The 17,317-nt window shown below is 43.3% G+C and overlaps 1 protein-coding gene across 8 annotated transcripts in view; it reads left to right on the top strand.

The window, feature by feature from the left end:
* RNF145 (ring finger protein 145) overlaps positions 1-13,274 on the top strand; it is a 44,590-nt gene extending 31,316 nt beyond the window's left edge. For all 8 annotated transcript variants that reach the window (XM_030229271.2, XM_030229273.2, XM_030229270.2 and 5 more), the window contains 7 exons: positions 584-819; positions 4,294-4,469; positions 6,018-6,158; positions 7,198-7,380; positions 8,974-9,121; positions 9,793-10,149; positions 11,658-13,274. In XM_030229271.2, coding sequence (XP_030085131.1) covers positions 584-819; positions 4,294-4,469; positions 6,018-6,158; positions 7,198-7,380; positions 8,974-9,121; positions 9,793-10,149; positions 11,658-12,086 — 1,670 coding nt within the window. In that variant the 3' untranslated portion in view covers positions 12,087-13,274. The remainder of the gene's footprint in view (positions 1-583; positions 820-4,293; positions 4,470-6,017; positions 6,159-7,197; positions 7,381-8,973; positions 9,122-9,792; positions 10,150-11,657) is intronic.
* The last annotated feature ends 4,043 nt before the right edge of the window (positions 13,275-17,317 follow it).

Raw genomic sequence — 17,317 nt, 5'->3', positions numbered from 1 at the left:
TCACTTGCAAGTTTCAATGATCTTTCTGAGCAACTGCCTTAGGGCGTTACGAAATTATTGAAGTCTCAGCTGCTGACCTGGCTGTTCTCCTGTTGCTGTTCTTGGTCAGTAATTCCTCTTGACAGTGTAAATATTGTTGCTCTAAAAGCCATTTGGGACCTCTGATTGCTTTTTTGTGTAGGTCAGGATGAAGTACTGTAGCTGGACTTCAAAAAAGCTGCTGTGTGTACAGATACTGATGGGATTTCAGCTGAGCTGGGGGTGGTGAGGAAAAAGAGGGCTGGCTTGTTGAGTTATCCTCTGTATGATTTATTCCTGGGGCTTTATTAATCTGATTCTGCATGTGTTTTGGCTTTACAGCTGGCTAATCTGGGAAGTGAAAGCATTTTGGAAAGGGTAACTTTAGTGACCCAGCAAAAGACACGGAGAAGAGCCTGGTTTCGTAACAGAGATGTCCTAGTTAGAACCGTCATAATATGCTGGATGTTGATAACGGTGTTCTGGAAAGATAACGTATTAAAAATACGCTTTTTCCTGAAGGGGATAATCAGCTTGATTCTGAACTGCTGTGTCGCGTTTCCAGGGCAGCTGGTGGTGTGCACGCTCTGCTCCTGCGTCATGAAGACCAAGCAGATCTGGCTCTTCTCCGCGCACATGCTCCCTCTGCTGGCTCGGCTCTGCCTCGTCCCGCTCGAGACCATCGTCATCATCAACAAATTTGCCATGATTTTCACCGGATTGGAAGTTCTCTACTTCCTGGCATCCAATCTTCTGGTGCCCTATAACTTGGCGAAGTCTGCGTACAGAGAGCTTGTCCAGGTAGGATGGTGAATGCAGCCATTCTGTTTTCCGAGCCTTTTATGCAGGAAAGAAGTAAAAAACCCACTTTAGCTGTCTTCTGTGCACCTGTGTTTGTGGGCTAACTCATCCTTTCTTAGCCAACCAAATAAGCTCCTATCCATAGCATCTTTTTTCTTTAATTTCTGTTAGTTTTGAATGGGTGAGCAGTTAAGACACAAGCCTGAATTATGCTGCTGGCCAGTTGAGCATGGCCATTTTGCTTGGACTTTGCTTATTCCTTCCCAAATCCAGGCTAAAAGACACGATTGTGTCACACTGGAATTTATTTACAGCCTTATTAAGTGAGGAGGGTGATCCCTGGGCATTCATTGTAATTGCTGTTCATTTCAAGAAACACTTTCTGTATGAAAAGTGTTTGCAATTATAGAAGTGGTAAATTATGAGAGATGTTGAAGCTGATTTTGAGTCTAATAATCACTGATTTGAAAAGTTAGTGCTATTTACTTTGGAGGAGCAGCACCATTACCGAGACATCGAACAAGAAGACTGAAATGACGCGTCCATTTTCTTAATGTTTTGACATCTGATAAATGTTTAGTCCAAAGGACACTTTCTCAGTGCTGTATTTTTATATTACCTATATATATATATATATATATATATTCTTCTGTATATTTCAATATAAAAAAAGATGGATGCTTGCTTGGCTTTTGACTGAGCCACTCTTTCAGCTTTTATCACTGCCTGGATTTTTTTTCAAACCAAGGCACTGGGTTTTTTTGCCTTCTGCTCTTCAGTCCATAAGCAGTCTGAAAACTAACTTGTTAAGCTCTTTTGAATCCTTTTTTAAAGACCTTGTTTTCTGTCATATCTGTCATATACTAACAAAAACTTGGCAACAGGAGATGTGTGCTGTGCCAAGGTCTCAGCCTGTCATGTTGATCATTGGTGTCTGGTTATTTATTTTGTATGTAGTTGGTCTTAAGAGCAGGATTATCCTTCTGTGTTTGTACAGCACCTAGCATTGGTCTGACCTCGTTCATGGAATCACAGATTTGTTTAGGTTGGAAAAGAACTCTGAGCTCATCAAGTCCAACCACTCAGACATGTCCCTTAGTGCCACATTTATATATCTTTTAAATCCATCCAGAGAAGGTGACTCCATCACTGCCCTGGACAGCCCCTTCCAATTCCTGACCACCCTCTCAGTGAAGAAATTTTTCCTGATATCCAATCAAAGCCTCTCCTGGCTTGTAGATTTGCTGATTTAAAAATTAATTTGGGCGCTGACTGGCAAAGCTTCAATATCCTGTTTTCCAGTGAGAATAGAAATACCATGCTTACTTACTGGGCATGAGTGGCAACGTGTGGGGTAAAGCAGTTGCATGTCTGCACAGGTCAAAGCCTTTCAAAAGGTTGGAACCAGCACTTCCATTCTCCATGTACATGAATAGATGCACAGTTTGGCTCCCTGAAGTCAAATTCAGATTAGATGTGGATTTGAGACCTGTATCTATTTTTTATTAGCCATGTTTAAAACACTTAAAAATCTTAAAAATGTTTTAATTGCAAATACATTCCAGGTTGAAGAGGAAAAATAGTTGTTTCTTACTGATTTTTTGTTTGTTTGTCAGAATTGAGTTCTAAATACTGATGTTCCCCAAGTCTCCTAATCTCTAGAATTGCTTGTCTCTCCCCTGCCCTGTCCCAGTATTTCAAGTGTTTCCCTGCCAGGCTGTGTTGCAATAATCCTGAGGAAGTATTCCTTGTATCCCTGGCATTGGACACTGATCATACCCTTTCTCCTGGCTTTTTATGCAGAGGGCATAAAGTGTTTTTCCCTTGGGAATACAGAAAAAATGGCAGAAAATTTGTAATGTGGCAACTGGCTTTATAAGAATGTTGGATGTTGCTTTTCTAAATAAATAGAGCAGTGAATAGTTGTGAGTGGTTTTCACATTGTACTGGCAAAACTTGGGATTTTTGTTTGTTAAGAACTTGCTGCTCTTTGCTTGTGTTGCTGAAACAGCAGAAAAAGCATCAGCTCATGGTGTGTTCATGCCACTGGTAGTAACTCTGCTACAAATCAAGCCTAGATGTTTATTCCAGAGGAGGATATTGCCATTCCAACTGGAATATTTTTGAGCTTGTATTTCCATTGCTGTAGCTCTGAGCAGTTGTTGGTTTTCAGTGCTGTCCTGGTATTTATGAGTTTACACACAAATCCAGCTATTTTAGGCTGAATTTGACTGCGGGTTTGATATCGGTGTCAAAACTTAGTGAGTACTGTGTTGTTAAACACCAGGAGCATTTCCTGAGAGCCCTAACAAGTGGACCAGGGCAGCTTTTTGTGTTTGTGTGTATGTTAGGCTGTGCCCAGGGCTATAATTTAAAAGCAGGCCCAGAACCTTGGCTGACTGTTTGCAGCTGAAGATGCCAGAAATGTCTCACGGTTATGAATCTGCATTATGAGCGTAGCATGACCCTTTTCCAGTGTGATGGAGCACTGTGCCAGGAACTGCACAGGATTGCTTGCCTTGCTTCCAGGCCAGGGGAGTCTCCTGAGGGCAGGTGCACTTCCTTGACAAGTCTGTGAGCGAAGCAGGAGCTTGGCACTGTGTCCTTGCCAGCAGCATATTGCTTGTCCATCAGCTCCAGTGCTGCAGCAGGTCCCGTGAGTGTCATATCCCTCATTCTTGTCAGCTTTTTTTAGCATTTCTGAAAATTTCCTTGCCATGATGGATTCTATGGCATTGTGGGAAGCAGGTGATGAAGAATTAATAGTTATGAGCAGTTTCCTTTTGACCTAAGTCCAGCTATATGAAGTTCCAGCATCTTGGAAATGATTGCAACTTAGTCTTTGCAATGCAAAGGAAGTACTTTGAGCTTCACATCTTCCAATATAAGTCTTAAGCATGAATTTCAAAATACTTGGTGGATTAGGTATGTGATCCTTTTGAGATACTTAAGCATAAAATGTGTGTGTGGGGGGGTTAGGTTTTTCCTTAAAAACAGGTCAGCAAAGTAGATTTACTACGTTTTTAATGGTATGACTCATTTCAGTGTCTAATGTGCAGTGACTCGGCAGTAGCAACCAAGAAAACAGCATTGCTGTGACTTAAACTGGGCAAGAGGATCTGAGGGGCTGACATGACCCAGAGCCACATGTCCTCATCCCTCCAGCTGTGAGCGGGCTGCAGGGAGCAGCTTCAAGCCAGGTGTTTGTAGGAAGGGACATTGAGCTGGTCTGAGGGTTTGCTGCTGGAGGCAGGTACTTCTGCCTCTGCCAGACAGACTGGAAATGTCACTGCTGAACCTGAGCTCTCCTTTGTCACAAATTGTACTTTGATGTACCTCCTCTCTTCCTGTGGCACGGTTGATGTCATGGGGATGATCCTTGCCTTCCTTGTGACTGTATTGTTGACTTCCCTTTTGTTATCAAGTCCCAAGTGCTGTGACTCAATAACAAACTGTCTTTTTGTGTCTTCCCAGGTGGTGGAGGTATATGGGCTCCTGGCACTGGGAATGTCTCTGTGGAACCAGCTGGTGGTCCCAGTGCTTTTCATGGTGTTCTGGCTCGTCTTATTTGCTCTTCAGATCTATTCTTATTTCAGTACACGGGACCAGCCTGCCTCCAGAGAGAGGCTCCTGTTCCTCTTCTTGACCAGGTAATTCAGGAGCCTGCAGATAGTTGGTTTTCTGTTTGAACTGTCTTGTGAAATGAGTATCTGTGCTCTTTCAGAGATGAGATGTGGATATTGGCTTTATTGCACTTTGATACCCAGCAAGTATTTGTCCTTATTGCAGTGACCATGCATATAAACCCTGTTAAGCTTGTCCTGCAAAGGCATGGATCCCATTCAGGGCAGACATTAATAGAACTGTGGGAGAGCTCCTAAAGAAAGCAAAGTATTCATTTGAGTAAGGAGTAGCCATAATTAGAGCTTTGGTCCAGAAGTTGTTTTCAGTATATAAATTGGTTTCAAGTCTGAGCTATTTCAGCTGAAGTTCAGTCCATTTGATATCTCATTCATGATCGTGTTGCTTTCTGAGCTTTGGATGTCTTGCTTTCATTATTCTGGTGTGGGGCACATTCTTGAGTTCATCCAAGCAGCCAAAGCACCCAACTCCCAAAGCAACTTTTGAGCCCAGTGGTTAATGTGGCAGAGGTGTAAAGGTCAGAAAGATACTGGATTTGTAAAAGCTTTCTAAAAACATAAAAAGGTTTTATAGGCCATAAAGTTTAAAGGTTGTAATATAAAGGATAGAGATCTGTGTTGGTGCTGTTACTGAGAGGCTGCATTTGAGCATTCTCCTGGCTGGAACCTACGTGCCTTTTGCAGCTTTTGTCCATACAGAGGGAGCAGGAATGCAGGGCAGAGAGGAGCTGGGGGTGCTGCAGAAGTTGGGTTAGTCCAGTTAGGTACAGTGCCATAGTGGGATGGGGAAAAGAGGGGTAATAGTTGTCTAAACACAGCCAGCTAGCACAGGACATAGTCTTTAGGGATCATACATCGTTAGTTCTGCTGTTTGATTCTAACTTTTCCAGTCAGACTTTCCAGTTGCTGGGCTTTTTCTTGCCTTGCTGTATCTGTCTATGGTGCCATCCTGTAAGCTGTCAAAATTAATTATCATTAAGGAGAAATGCCAAGGATTTATGCTGCATATAGTATTAAAATCGCTTATGGTGTCACCCTGCATTATGCAGAAGAACTGACTGTATTCCTGCTTATTAACTAAATCACTGGGGTCTGAAATTTTTCTTCCAGTTCATTTCTTCTGCAATTTTACTTTTGTTACAATAGAGGAGAAGCAGTCCTTTTCCTTGAAGTTGAGTTTATTCCTACATCAAATTGTTATACTTCTCCTGTTTGTGGCAAAACAGCTCTGGGCTGGCCTGTGGCTCCGAACCCCAGCGGCAGCAGGACAGTGCCACCACGTGGCCCTGTGCTGCGGGGACTGCAGGGATGTCACAGCACAGCCCTGCCTCCAAGGGGGAGCTGCAATCAACTTGTATCTTGGAAAGAAGTAATAAAACCCACTCACCTTTTTCTTTTATTGGAAGGCTTAATGGCAGTGTAGAACTTCTAACATTTTCATTAAACCAGTCCAATTTTGCTTTAAAACCAACTTGCACAGTTAACAGGACAGGGGGAGAGCTCATCACAGTAGTTTTAACCTTTTCTTTTTGTTTCTTTGCCCCTCTCTCCTGGCAGTATTGCCGAATGCTGTAGCACTCCATACTCACTGCTGGGATTGGTCTTCACAGTCTCCTTTGTTGCTCTGGGAGTTTTGACTCTCTGCAAGTTTTACCTGCAGGGTTACCGAGCGTTCATGAACGATCCTGCTATGAACAGGTAAGTGCCTCCTTGTGCCTAGGGTCTGAAAAGAAACAGATAGAAAGGGGATTTATATAAAAATACAGGGGTGGCATTGCAGTTTTTTGACTCTTGACCTTTTCACAGGTTTTTTGTATGCCAGTTTGTGTGTGCATTAAAAAGATTTGAAATGAAAATATTTATCACAGAATTCTTGGGAGATGGTTCATTTCTGCACAAATTCAGGGCTGTTACTTGGGATTTACAATCACTTCTATTTTCATGAGTCACTGAAAAATTTTCACATGCTTACATAATATAAACACTTTGTATTTTCATTTCCTCATGTCCCCTCTAATCACGTATGAAACATTACTAATCTGTGAGATTTAAAACACAGCATTGTATGGATTGCTTGTAAATTGTTATGGGAAATAGCCAAAATGCTTTTTCTCAGGCTTGTCTCAACTTGTCTGATATGAAATTGGGATCCTGACACTGCCTTTCCTGTTACTCCAGCCCATAACTCTTTGTAGAGACTTGGGACCATTTGCAAAAGAATGTTTTACGTTTTGGTTTCCAAGATGTAGAAGCAAAAGAGGTATAAATTGGGGCTGCATAAGAGTAATCTTTATAAAAACATCTTTTTGCATCAAATAGTTGTGGTGATCCTCAGAGGGATCAAAATCACTCTGAGGTTCCAAGACAGAAAGGAGTGGATAGCTGTATTTGGTTTAAGTACAGGGGGAATAAACTGAAAGATGGCAAAATTGGTAATTTGCCTAAACTGGGTCCTTAAAATGCTTTGTGCTGGGTGGTGTCTGAGCTGGATGTAGCCCAAGTGCTGCTTGTCAGGAGCAAAATCTGCTGGTTCATAAGCCCAGCACTTCAGCATTTCTGAAAACTTCCCTCCCTGGTTAAAGCCTTCCAAGGGACACCAGTGAAACCTAAAACCAGTGACATATGAAAGGTTGTGACAGAAGCAGGCAGTTTATTTCCTGGTGTTTCTAGATGCACTTTTGAACCAGCATTGACACAGAGATGTGATTGTTTGTTTCTTGACTGTGTTGATCTGCAGGGGGATGACTGAAGGAGTCACACTCCTGATCCTGGCTGTGCAGACAGGTTTGATTGAGCTCCAAGTTGTGCATCGGGCGTTCCTGCTCAGTATTATTCTTTTCATTGTGGTGGCATCCATCCTTCAGTCCATGCTGGAAATTGCTGATCCCATTGTCTTGGCATTGGGAGCCTCAAGGGACAAGTAAGAGACTGGTTTCCTAAACTGAGAGTTACTCAATGTTCTTTTAGGAGGTGATAAACTAGTAATTGATGGCTTTTAGTACTTGTAAAGTTGCCTTGTTTTTTTTTCTGTGTGCAGATTTCTTTTCTAGTCCAAGTTCTCTAGTTTTGTGGTTCCAGTTAAGCAAATCCAGGACTGTGCTCTCCCCACCCACACTCCACTGTGTGGGTTTGCAGAATGGTTTTTCTTAACCTCCTCTGCAGTTGGGTGAATTTCCCTCTAAAGCAGTGATCTCACACAGCTATTGAGGGTGGGAAGTTTTAGGAGTGACCTTGTGTTAGATATTGTAAAACCTTTTTTTTTTTTTTTTGATCCCAAAATGATATGGTTTACTGGCACAAAATAAGATGTGTAAGGTTTGCCATAGTGTCCCACATGTTTGGATAGTGTGGGATTGTTCAGTTTCATTTGTGTTTTGAAGAGCTGTATTGGTGTTCTCATATTAATCTGTTCTGTTTTTTGTCAATTGCATTTGTCTTTTCCTTTTGTGTAACCTGTGAAGAAATGAGCAGGGGTTTGTTTACGTGTAGAGTTTGTTTAGTTTAGAGATGTTTTGTGTGCAGCAAGTTAACTTCCAGGGTAGAAACAGAGGGAAAGGGAGTAGAGCCAGGATAGGAGCATCTGCCCAGCTCAAACAAGCAGACTGTAGGGATATCGAGTTTTAACTCTTCTGCCAAATCTCCCAGGGAGTTCTAAATCAGGAAGAAACAGGATAAATTCCACTTCAGCTCTCTCTTCCTCCCTCACCCACAGACACAAAACTGCAGACCTCAAAGTCACTCTGATGTTCCTTCAGACTGTGTTGAATTAATCAGTTTGTGCTGCTGTCCTGTGCCCCCAAATGGTTTGGCTTTTTCTGTACCTCATCTCCAGAGCTAAGTGAGGTTAAAATACAACCTGAGGAACAAGTAGAGGTAGTATAGTAAACTACTGGAGATATTCTGAAAGCCTTCACAAACGGGTGGCTGTAAAAAGATTGATGGTGTGTTTAGGCTGGGGAGGAGATTAGGAAGAAGTAGGTGATAGGAGCAGAGTAAGGACTGGCAGAGATAAATGTTCAAGTCCTGCTACATTTCTTCTTTAGCGATCTCTGAATTGGGGAATATACTTCTAAAGGCAGCAGGGTTAAATCTGGTGATGAAAGGAAGCAGCTTTGCCCCACACGTATTGGCAAAAACATGAAGAAAAGTAGCAAGAATTATTTAATTTGGAGACCTCTTGTTTGTTTAGAGAAGTGTCCAAACAGTTACACATTTAATAATTTATTTTAATGCACTTCCATCTGTAACATTCAGTATCTCAAGTACTTATTTTGCCCATAATTTTTGTCATTCTATTGAAAACAGCAAAGGTCAGATGAGAGGGAACTTTCCACAGTTGTAGGCATGTGTGCAAGCTGGGAATGAGACTGTGCTCAAGTAAAATAGCAACTCCTTTCAACCAGCTAAAGCCTTGAGCAATTATCTAACGTGCCTACATCCAGCAGTCATTCTATTCTTATTCTGACACTCAAATCTGACTTGAAAAATAAAAACCTATTGTGTTGTTTTGCAGGAGTCTGTGGAAGCACTTCCGAGCAGTCAGCCTCTGTCTGTTTTTGCTCGTGTTCCCTGCGTACATGGCCTACATGATTTGTCAGTTTTTCCACATGGATTTCTGGCTGTTGATCATTATCTCCAGCAGTATTCTAACCTCTCTTCAGGTAAGAAATCAGCCCTGTGAAGCCCTGCATTAACTGTGATCCTGTTATTCTAAGGGGGAAAATACATGATGAGAAAAGAACAGGGATGAGAGAAGGGCAGAATTACAAGGGGTGATAAAAAAATCTCTTTCTGTGTCCTGTATCTGAGGAGCTCCTGGGTGGGCTGAGAACAGAGGTGAATGGAAGTCTACTTCAAATTGTAAAGCTAAAAGGCTTTTGAGGGTGTGTAACTATCATAGTACAAAGGTTTTTTCCCGGAGTACTCATTTATGTGTCATTTCTTAGCTATAACTCTTTGACATCAATTTGGTGTTTGAAACACGGTAGTGTAAACAGAGGAAATGTTTTCTACTATAAGTATTTGTTATTACTTGGGCCTTTTTTTATCAATTTTTTAAATTGCCCCTTAAAATGCTCAGCGCTCTTGTTTAATCAACTCAGCTGTGTTCTGGACTCAGGAGGGTGAAGAAGGGGAAGGACTTGGGAACAAGCTTAAATGCTTTGCAAGAAAGAGCAACTCTTATTTCACTTGAAGTTCAGCAACAATTCCACTACTCTGGGGCTTGCCCTCTGTCCAGCTTAGGAGCGTTGTGTGGACAGAGCTCGGTAGCCAGCACTGACTCAAGCTCCAGTTCAGAAAGCTGAGCTCATGGTCTTACACTGTGTTACAGGTGCTTGGGACCCTCTTCATTTATGTTCTGTTCATGGTGGAGGAGTTCAGGAAGGAGCCAGTGGAGAACATGGATGATGTGATCTACTACGTGAACGGCACCTACCGGCTGCTGGAGTTCCTGGTGGCTCTGTGTGTGGTGGCCTATGGAGTCTCAGAAACCATCTTTGGAGAGTGGACTGTCATGGGCTCTGTCATCATCTTCATCCACTCCTACTACAACGTGTGGCTGCGGGCCCAGCTGGGCTGGAAGAGTTTCCTCCTTCGCAGAGACGCTGTGAATAAGATAAAATCTCTGCCCGTGGCCACAAAGGAGCAGCTGGAGCAGCACAATGACATCTGTGCCATCTGCTACCAGGTAGGAATGGGAGTGTCAAAGGATTGGCTCAAGTGGAAATACCCCCAGACTAAGTTCAGTCTTCAACTAATAAAATAAGTGCCTTGAATTATGTGTAATGAATAATACTGAACTCAGTAAGTTACTGGAATCACCCAGTTTTCTGCTTTGTGCAGATTGATTTGGAGTGCTGTCACCAAGATAATTCTTAGGAATGAAGAGCTTGGATGTGCTTAAAGTGCCTTTTTTTTTTTTCTCCAGTTACACAGCAGACTCTGTCCTTAAGCTGCTTTGACACCTCTCATGTTTGGGTTGAGCTGGTCTCAGTAGTAGCAGAAAATGTTTCCTTTCTTCATTACTGGAGGATTTGGTTAGTGAAAGACAACATGTTCTTGGTAGCTGATTTGTTACTGTTCTGTAGAAGCAGCTCAGTCTCTACAGACATTGCTGCTTCATGTGCAGTGTCAGTTTTGTAGCAGAAACCTAATTATCAAAAGGTTAAGGGTCTTGCTAACATGAGCCAGTAGATGTAAGGACCTTAGACATTAATGCTGAAAGTAATATCTTTATCACACTTCCAGCTCCAAAGTCTCCTACTCTTGAATAGAAATTGTAGTTGTGTGTGACAGTGAAAGAATCACCCTAACATTAGTAGTGTGCAGTTAAGAGTGGGATTGGATTGACTCCAAACTTGATAGAAATTCTTTGAAAAGTAAAACTGCCAGATTGAATGACAGCTTTCAAAACACCAGACTAGTATTATGTAGGTCTCAGCTGGCAGAGTTCATGGTGTCACTTCATTTCTAGTGTTTTTACATGTTGTATCTGTCATTGTGCTGTTTTGAGTTGCATGATTGTTTCTTGAGCCAACCAGTCCTGTGATTCTCATCCTGAAAAAGTCATGTTTAATAATATCTTGCAAACAAAGGTTTTTTTGCTTCATTTTTAATGCCTGTAATAGAGAAAGCAAGACCTGGCCTGTATTTGAGCTGTGTGTGTATCAGAGAATCATTAAGGTTGGAAAAGACTCCAAGATCGAGTCCAGCCTGTGGCTGATCCCCATGGCACTGAATGCCATGTCCAGGCCTTCCTTGGACACCTCCAGGGACAGTGACTCCACCACCTTCTCTCCAATGCCTGAGAACCTTTTCAGTGAAGAAATCTTACTGATGCCCAGAACAAACCTCCCCCCTGCTGCAGCTTGAGGCCATTTCCTCTTGTCCTGTTGCTTGATCACTGAGAGAAGAGACTCAGCCCACCTGGCTGTCCCCTCCTGTCAGGGAGTTGTGCAGAGCCAGAAGGTCCCCCCTGAGCCTCCTTTTTTCAGGCTGAGCCCCCCCAGCTCCCTCAGCTGCTCCTCATATGAAACATTGTGGATGTGAAGGAAGGAACGTTCCCTGTCGTGTCTGTGGACTGCTTCTGTCTCTTCTGTGCCTGGTGAACCCATTAGATGCATGAGGTGAGATGAGAGGAATGGGATTACAAGTAATAATATATTTTTTTCCTTTTTTTTTTTTTGTGTCTTTCAGGATATGAAAACTGCTGTAATCACTCCATGTAGCCATTTTTTTCATGCGGGTTGTCTTAAGAAATGGCTGTATGTGCAAGAAACCTGCCCTCTGTGCCACTGCCAACTGAAGAGCCCTTCACAGCTCCCAGGATTGGGACCAGAGCCAGTGCAGCAGCCAAATCCTAGTGCAGAGCAGAACACCAGGCCTGGAGAGGCAGCTGAGCCTGGTGCTGAATGTGACCAGAGGCCAAGTGTGAAGGACAGCCCGAGCAGGGGCCACGATGGACACGAGAGCCCCGAGGCCTCTGCCCACCCGGGGGGTTGTCACAGCATGGACAGTGACAGCAGCCCCTGTGAGGCCAGCCAGGGAGCAGCCTGTGCTGCAGAACTCATTGCAGCCCCAGAGGGGTGCTCTGCTCGAGATCTGGGGGTTTGTGTCCAGCTCTGAGGCTACAGAGGATGACATGGGATCAAACACAATTCAGAGATCCACGTTTGACTCAGAAGAAAACCAGTCCTTCCACAGCTGTGAAAGAAGTGTAGCTATTAATGCTGGTCAAAATGTAATCTCCCATGCTGATTTTTATGGGCTGCTTGGTAGTGGTAACTCCAGTGAGATGTAGTAGAAATGACTCCAGAAGCTCTCTGAACTGCGGGCATAGGAAGGATGTCTGGGAATAAGTAGCAGTGCTAGAGTGTTTTCAAGGTGTAGGTGAGGGGTGAGAGGAGTGAGGGGTCTGTGAGACGTTGTGGCCGGAGGGACAGGAGGCTGCCTTGGTTGTGGTCAGGGAGAGGAGTTGCACAGAGCCATGTCCCAGCTCCTGAGGGGCTTTAGGGGCCATGAGTTGCCTGTCTCTGGCAGATGGGCAGCTCTGGTTGCTGACATTTTTTTATGGCACGTAAGCAAAAATCAAAGATGTAACAGCAGTGATTGTACCAGGAGGTGGAAGCACTCTTAATACGTCGTGTGTATGCTTTGGGTGTTCTTGGGGCAGTTGCATTTGAATTTATGTAATCTATAGTGACTCTTGACTTTTATGACAGAGTCGTCAATATTTTGATGTATATGAAACTTTTGCTCATAATGGGCACAGTGTGGGCTGCATGAAGTAAACTAAAGCTCTCATGAACACTTTGCCTCTGCAGGAGGAAAGTGGGATGAGTTTTAGGGCACGGATAGAGGCCTTGCAGGACTGTGCTGTGTAATGTTAACTCTTGCAGCTGAATTAAAACAGTATTAAACTCTGGCGATATTTGCACTTTGGGAATGAGTACATTATTGTGTATGATCAGACTCCGCAAATGCCACTTCTAAAAGCTGTTAATAGGTTTGCACCTTTTTTTCTTTGACAAGGACATGTCCATACTTAAATTTTTACATTCATCATGGCTTCAAGTAGAATAAGGGGCTGGGGTGGGGAAATAGGCGGGAGTAGGGGGCAGGCAATTTTTTTATGTGAATTTTGATATGAAGAGAAATTAGTCACTTATTTATACGATAGGCTTGACTCAAGTGTTTTTCAAAGTCGGTATTCCTAATGTGAAATGTGATACTGTTTTATTTTTAGTAGTAAATTTGGATGTAGACTGACAGACATAGCTGAATGTCTTAATAAATTACATTTGAAGATTTTTACACCTGGTTATGTGATTCTTGCACTGAAACTCCGTAAGTACATGTTAAGAGATTCGGGTAACAGCCCTCTGTTTCCCCTGATGAATGAAACTCCCTATGCCTGTGTTCTCCCCCATTTCCATTTCAGTGCTCTGTATCCTGGTGGTACCTCTTGCTTTCCCCTGTTTTTGTCACCAGATCTTGGCCAATGCTGAACTCAAAAGCACATTTGCTCCTGGAGGCTGTGCCTGCTGCTACTGAGCCCCAAACAAACCCCAAATCTATTTCTTCCCCCTGACAGGATGGGAACATCAGTTACACCATCCTCTGCTTCTGTACATCAAACTTGTTTTCTTGTCTGTTAATCAGAAGGGAGGGAGAGGAACTCACCTGTGGGATCACCTGGGGGCAGAGGGCAGGAAGGGTCATGGGTCCATTCCTATCTCACACTGTCACATCATAAATGCAGGAAGTGGCATCGAAAAGTTAACAACCCCCTGAGGTTTGCTTTCCCTGCTGATGCCAAGGAGCCTTTTGGCCATGGCCTTTTCAATTTATAACCTGAATTATTCACAGCTAATTGGTAATGCCAGAGCTGTAGAAAGGACTGTGGATTTCCAGCAATATGGGTGAGTGCACCTGGAGGCTCCTTGGGAATCAAGAGGGCGGCAGCAGGTTCGACAAACAACTGCCTGCCAGGATTACAGGATGGAAACGTGGATGTGGCACTGGAAGGGAGCCTGGCAGACCAGGAAGGTTTGTGATCTTTCAGGAAAAATGAGGCTGCAGTGTTCCCACTGGAGTGACCCAAAAGTGACTGTTCAGTGCTGGAGAAGGTGCTGCAAGACGTGGAGGCTCAGGGAGTCCTGCACCCAGCAAAGAGGGGCATGAAAACAGCTCTGATGCTCTTCCTACTGAAAAAATGGTGCCTTAAAGAGGGAAAGGAGAGGAAGGGGAGCAGAGAGAGGCTTGCAGAGTTCACAGGAACAGGGCTTGAAAGGTGAGTTACCTCCATGAGGTGCCAACACTTTATAAAGTGTCCAGTGCTGCAGGGTGGATGAGGCACAGCAAACTGGTTGGTAAAATCTGGACTGGAAAACTTAAAGGAAGTGGAGAGTGTGTTCATTTTTTTACTCCATTTTTGGGTTTTGGCAACTCAGAAATGCTGGCAGGATACCATTTTCTGAAAACTAGGGACAGCTAGCTTTAGGAGAAACTTAAAAATATGCCTGCAAAGAATGGGGGTGGGTGGGAAATAAATACTGATAAGCCAAGCAGGCCATATCTTACAGGTCAGGAAGTTCAGGGATGAAGTGAGAACTGCCAAAACTGAGGCCAGCTTAGATCTTGCAGGAGAAATAAACTTGAACAGAAAGAAAAGAGAGAAGGCTGCTCTGGAGGAGCAGGGAGGTTAGGAATGAAATGAACTGTCTGTCTCAGTGCTCTGTACAGCATCTGGGTGAACACTCCTGACCTCTGTGCTCTGTCTGGTGCAGAACTCCCTCTTGGACACTGCTTTGAGCTGATTTTCTATTTCTCTGCAGCTGTGCATGAGTAAGTGGGAAAAAAATGCTTTTGGAGTGTTTATGGTCAGGGTGTAACTGTAGGCTGAGGCTTGAAATCGTTTTCATGTGGACTCATGATGGTGGTGTGATTGATGAACATTTGGACTCAAAAAGATGCTTCCAGCTAGGTGATATAATGGGAACAGTTGGGGATTTTATGGCTGGTTGGTTTTTTGTTGGAAATAGGAGTGCTGATCACATGGTGTGGTGGTGTGTGTCTAGTCAGTCCTATCAGCTGTCCCAGCTCTGGGCTCAGGGAAATAAATGGATTTACACAAGGTGGGATGACTCCATGAGGAGAGAAACAAGTCTGTGGTGAGGGGTTTGATTTGAAAGCCTCTCTTTGAGCTGCATTGCTGTAAGCTCCTTTGGTTTCTGGCAGTTTTGCAGCAGAGGAATCTATTTCCTTCCTTGTTCTAAGTGAAACACTTCATTTATGCCAAGGCTGAGAGTTCTTGAAATGCACAAGGTTTTCCACCATGGGAAAATCTCTTCTTTTGGAGTCTCCTTTTTCCTGATGAAATGAAATTTCTAAGTTGCATTAATCGTTTTCTAATATAGACAAAAATAATTGGGCTTAAACTGTCTGAATGTTTGAGAGCAGACTTTTACATTTTTCCTAACTGGCAGGGACAGTCAAGGAGTTTGAATTCCATTGGTACAAAATTCAGATTTTCTCTGGCAAATAAAATACAAATACAAGAATAATGGTATCAGAGTGTAAGCCCCCCCTGTCCCACACACACATTTCTGGGGAGAACTGGCCATTTGAAGCATTTTCTGGTTTTGGGGAAACATTCAGAATGACAAGAACCAATTGGGGGTGGCTCTGATGTCACTGGATTTTGTTTGGGTCAGGGCAGGATGGTGCAGAGTGCAGGGCTGGAAGGGCCCAAGAAGGAGCAATCCATGGCCCTCTGCAGGTCTGTGCTGCTCCCAGGAGGGCTGTGGAGGTGGCCAGAGATTGGTGCTGGCTTTTTTCCTGCTGCATGTTAAATTTGTATGAAGAGACTTTTTAATTTTTCAGCTTTTCAGTCTCTGCAGTGCCTGGAGCTGCTGTCCCTGATTGCTCATTCTGAGCCTCGCCTGTGATGTCGCCCCACAAAAACATTTGTGGGAAAGATTGACAAATACATTTCCCCACTAATCTCTTTGGCTTTGCTGGCATGAAGTTGTCAGTAAATGCAATCTTGAACTCCATTTTTCTTCGTGTTACAATGCTGAGTGTGGCAGTACTGCTGGTCCCCATTTTTGTGACATGCATGTGCAGCCACGTTAGAGGTCACAGCTCACAGCCCCACACCCCAGAGATACCAGTTTTCTTTTTGACAATGCCTGTTTCTCTTAGTTATGGCTATTTGACTCCCTACATCCAGGTGTGGTGGCTTCTCTCCTTGGTGCTGTCCTGCTGAGTGCCAGTGTGGAGAGCCTGGCCAGGGAAATTCCATCCCTTTTCATAAAGAAAATTGTAATCCAGCTGATAAACCACACAGCAAATGATTCTGTGGCTCTAAGGTATTGGTTATTCTGTCAAAAATGCCCCCACTTTTAGAGAAAAAGCTTGCCTGCTAGACTTGGTGAGCTCTCCACAGCTTCCCCAGAAGCCCATAGGTCGTTTTCCAGAGGGTTTTATCTCTTCTCTGGCAGAGAAGAGGAGGATGAAGATGGCAGAGTCAGGAGGAAAAGGGAGGTTGGGAAGGGGAGAAGCAGGGGCTGGGTGCTGCCAGCTCATTAAAGAGCACTCAACATCTGACACACAAACCTAAGGGAGACCATCCTGGTTAAAGAGAGAAATCACGGCAGAAAAATAATTTAAATAAATAACCAACCCAAATTAAAAAAAGGAAAAAAGATTTCTTTGTGCTACAAGTAATTAGACACAAATTTCCCCAGTAGTTGCCATTTCCTGGAGGCTTAAAATCCACATCCTTAAATAAATCTGGTAGCTGAAACACACTCAGCTAACAGCACAGCCAAAGACCAGACGAGCTGCAGAATTTTGCAGCAACAGATGTGAAAAGCCCAGGTCTGCAATGTGGATAAATTACTTCATTCCTAGGAATTTTGAAATGTAAAAACTGACTTAATTGGATTAAAATAATCAATTGAATAGGTATCTGGTATTTATAAATGGAATTATATACAGTTTCTTAATTGACCATAGTCTGAGTTTTCTTTAAATTGATTGTTCCCTTCTAGGCTTGGGGAAAAAATGCCAGCTGGAATGCAGAGAGATTAAGTTTTATTTATTTTCCTTGCTAAGAGCCACATTGTGCAATTTAAAAGGAAATGTCCTTGAAAGATGGGTTCCTTTGTAAACTGTTTCAGCCCTTGTTTGTTTTCAGATGGAAATTAATTTCTCAAAAGCCCTCCGTGTTAGAAAGCACGTGTTGATAAGTAAAGAAAAATGAAAAATTGTAACCTGCTAAAATATATCTTGTTTTTGGGATAAAAATCCTTGCATGGATGTGGCTGAGTTTGGGGTGCAGCTGATCTGGT

The sequence above is a fragment of the Serinus canaria genome, chromosome 13 (assembly GCF_022539315.1).
Source record: "Serinus canaria isolate serCan28SL12 chromosome 13, serCan2020, whole genome shotgun sequence".
Taxonomy (NCBI): Eukaryota; Metazoa; Chordata; class Aves; order Passeriformes; family Fringillidae; genus Serinus; species Serinus canaria.
This window is presented reverse-complemented; position numbering and strand designations above follow the sequence as displayed.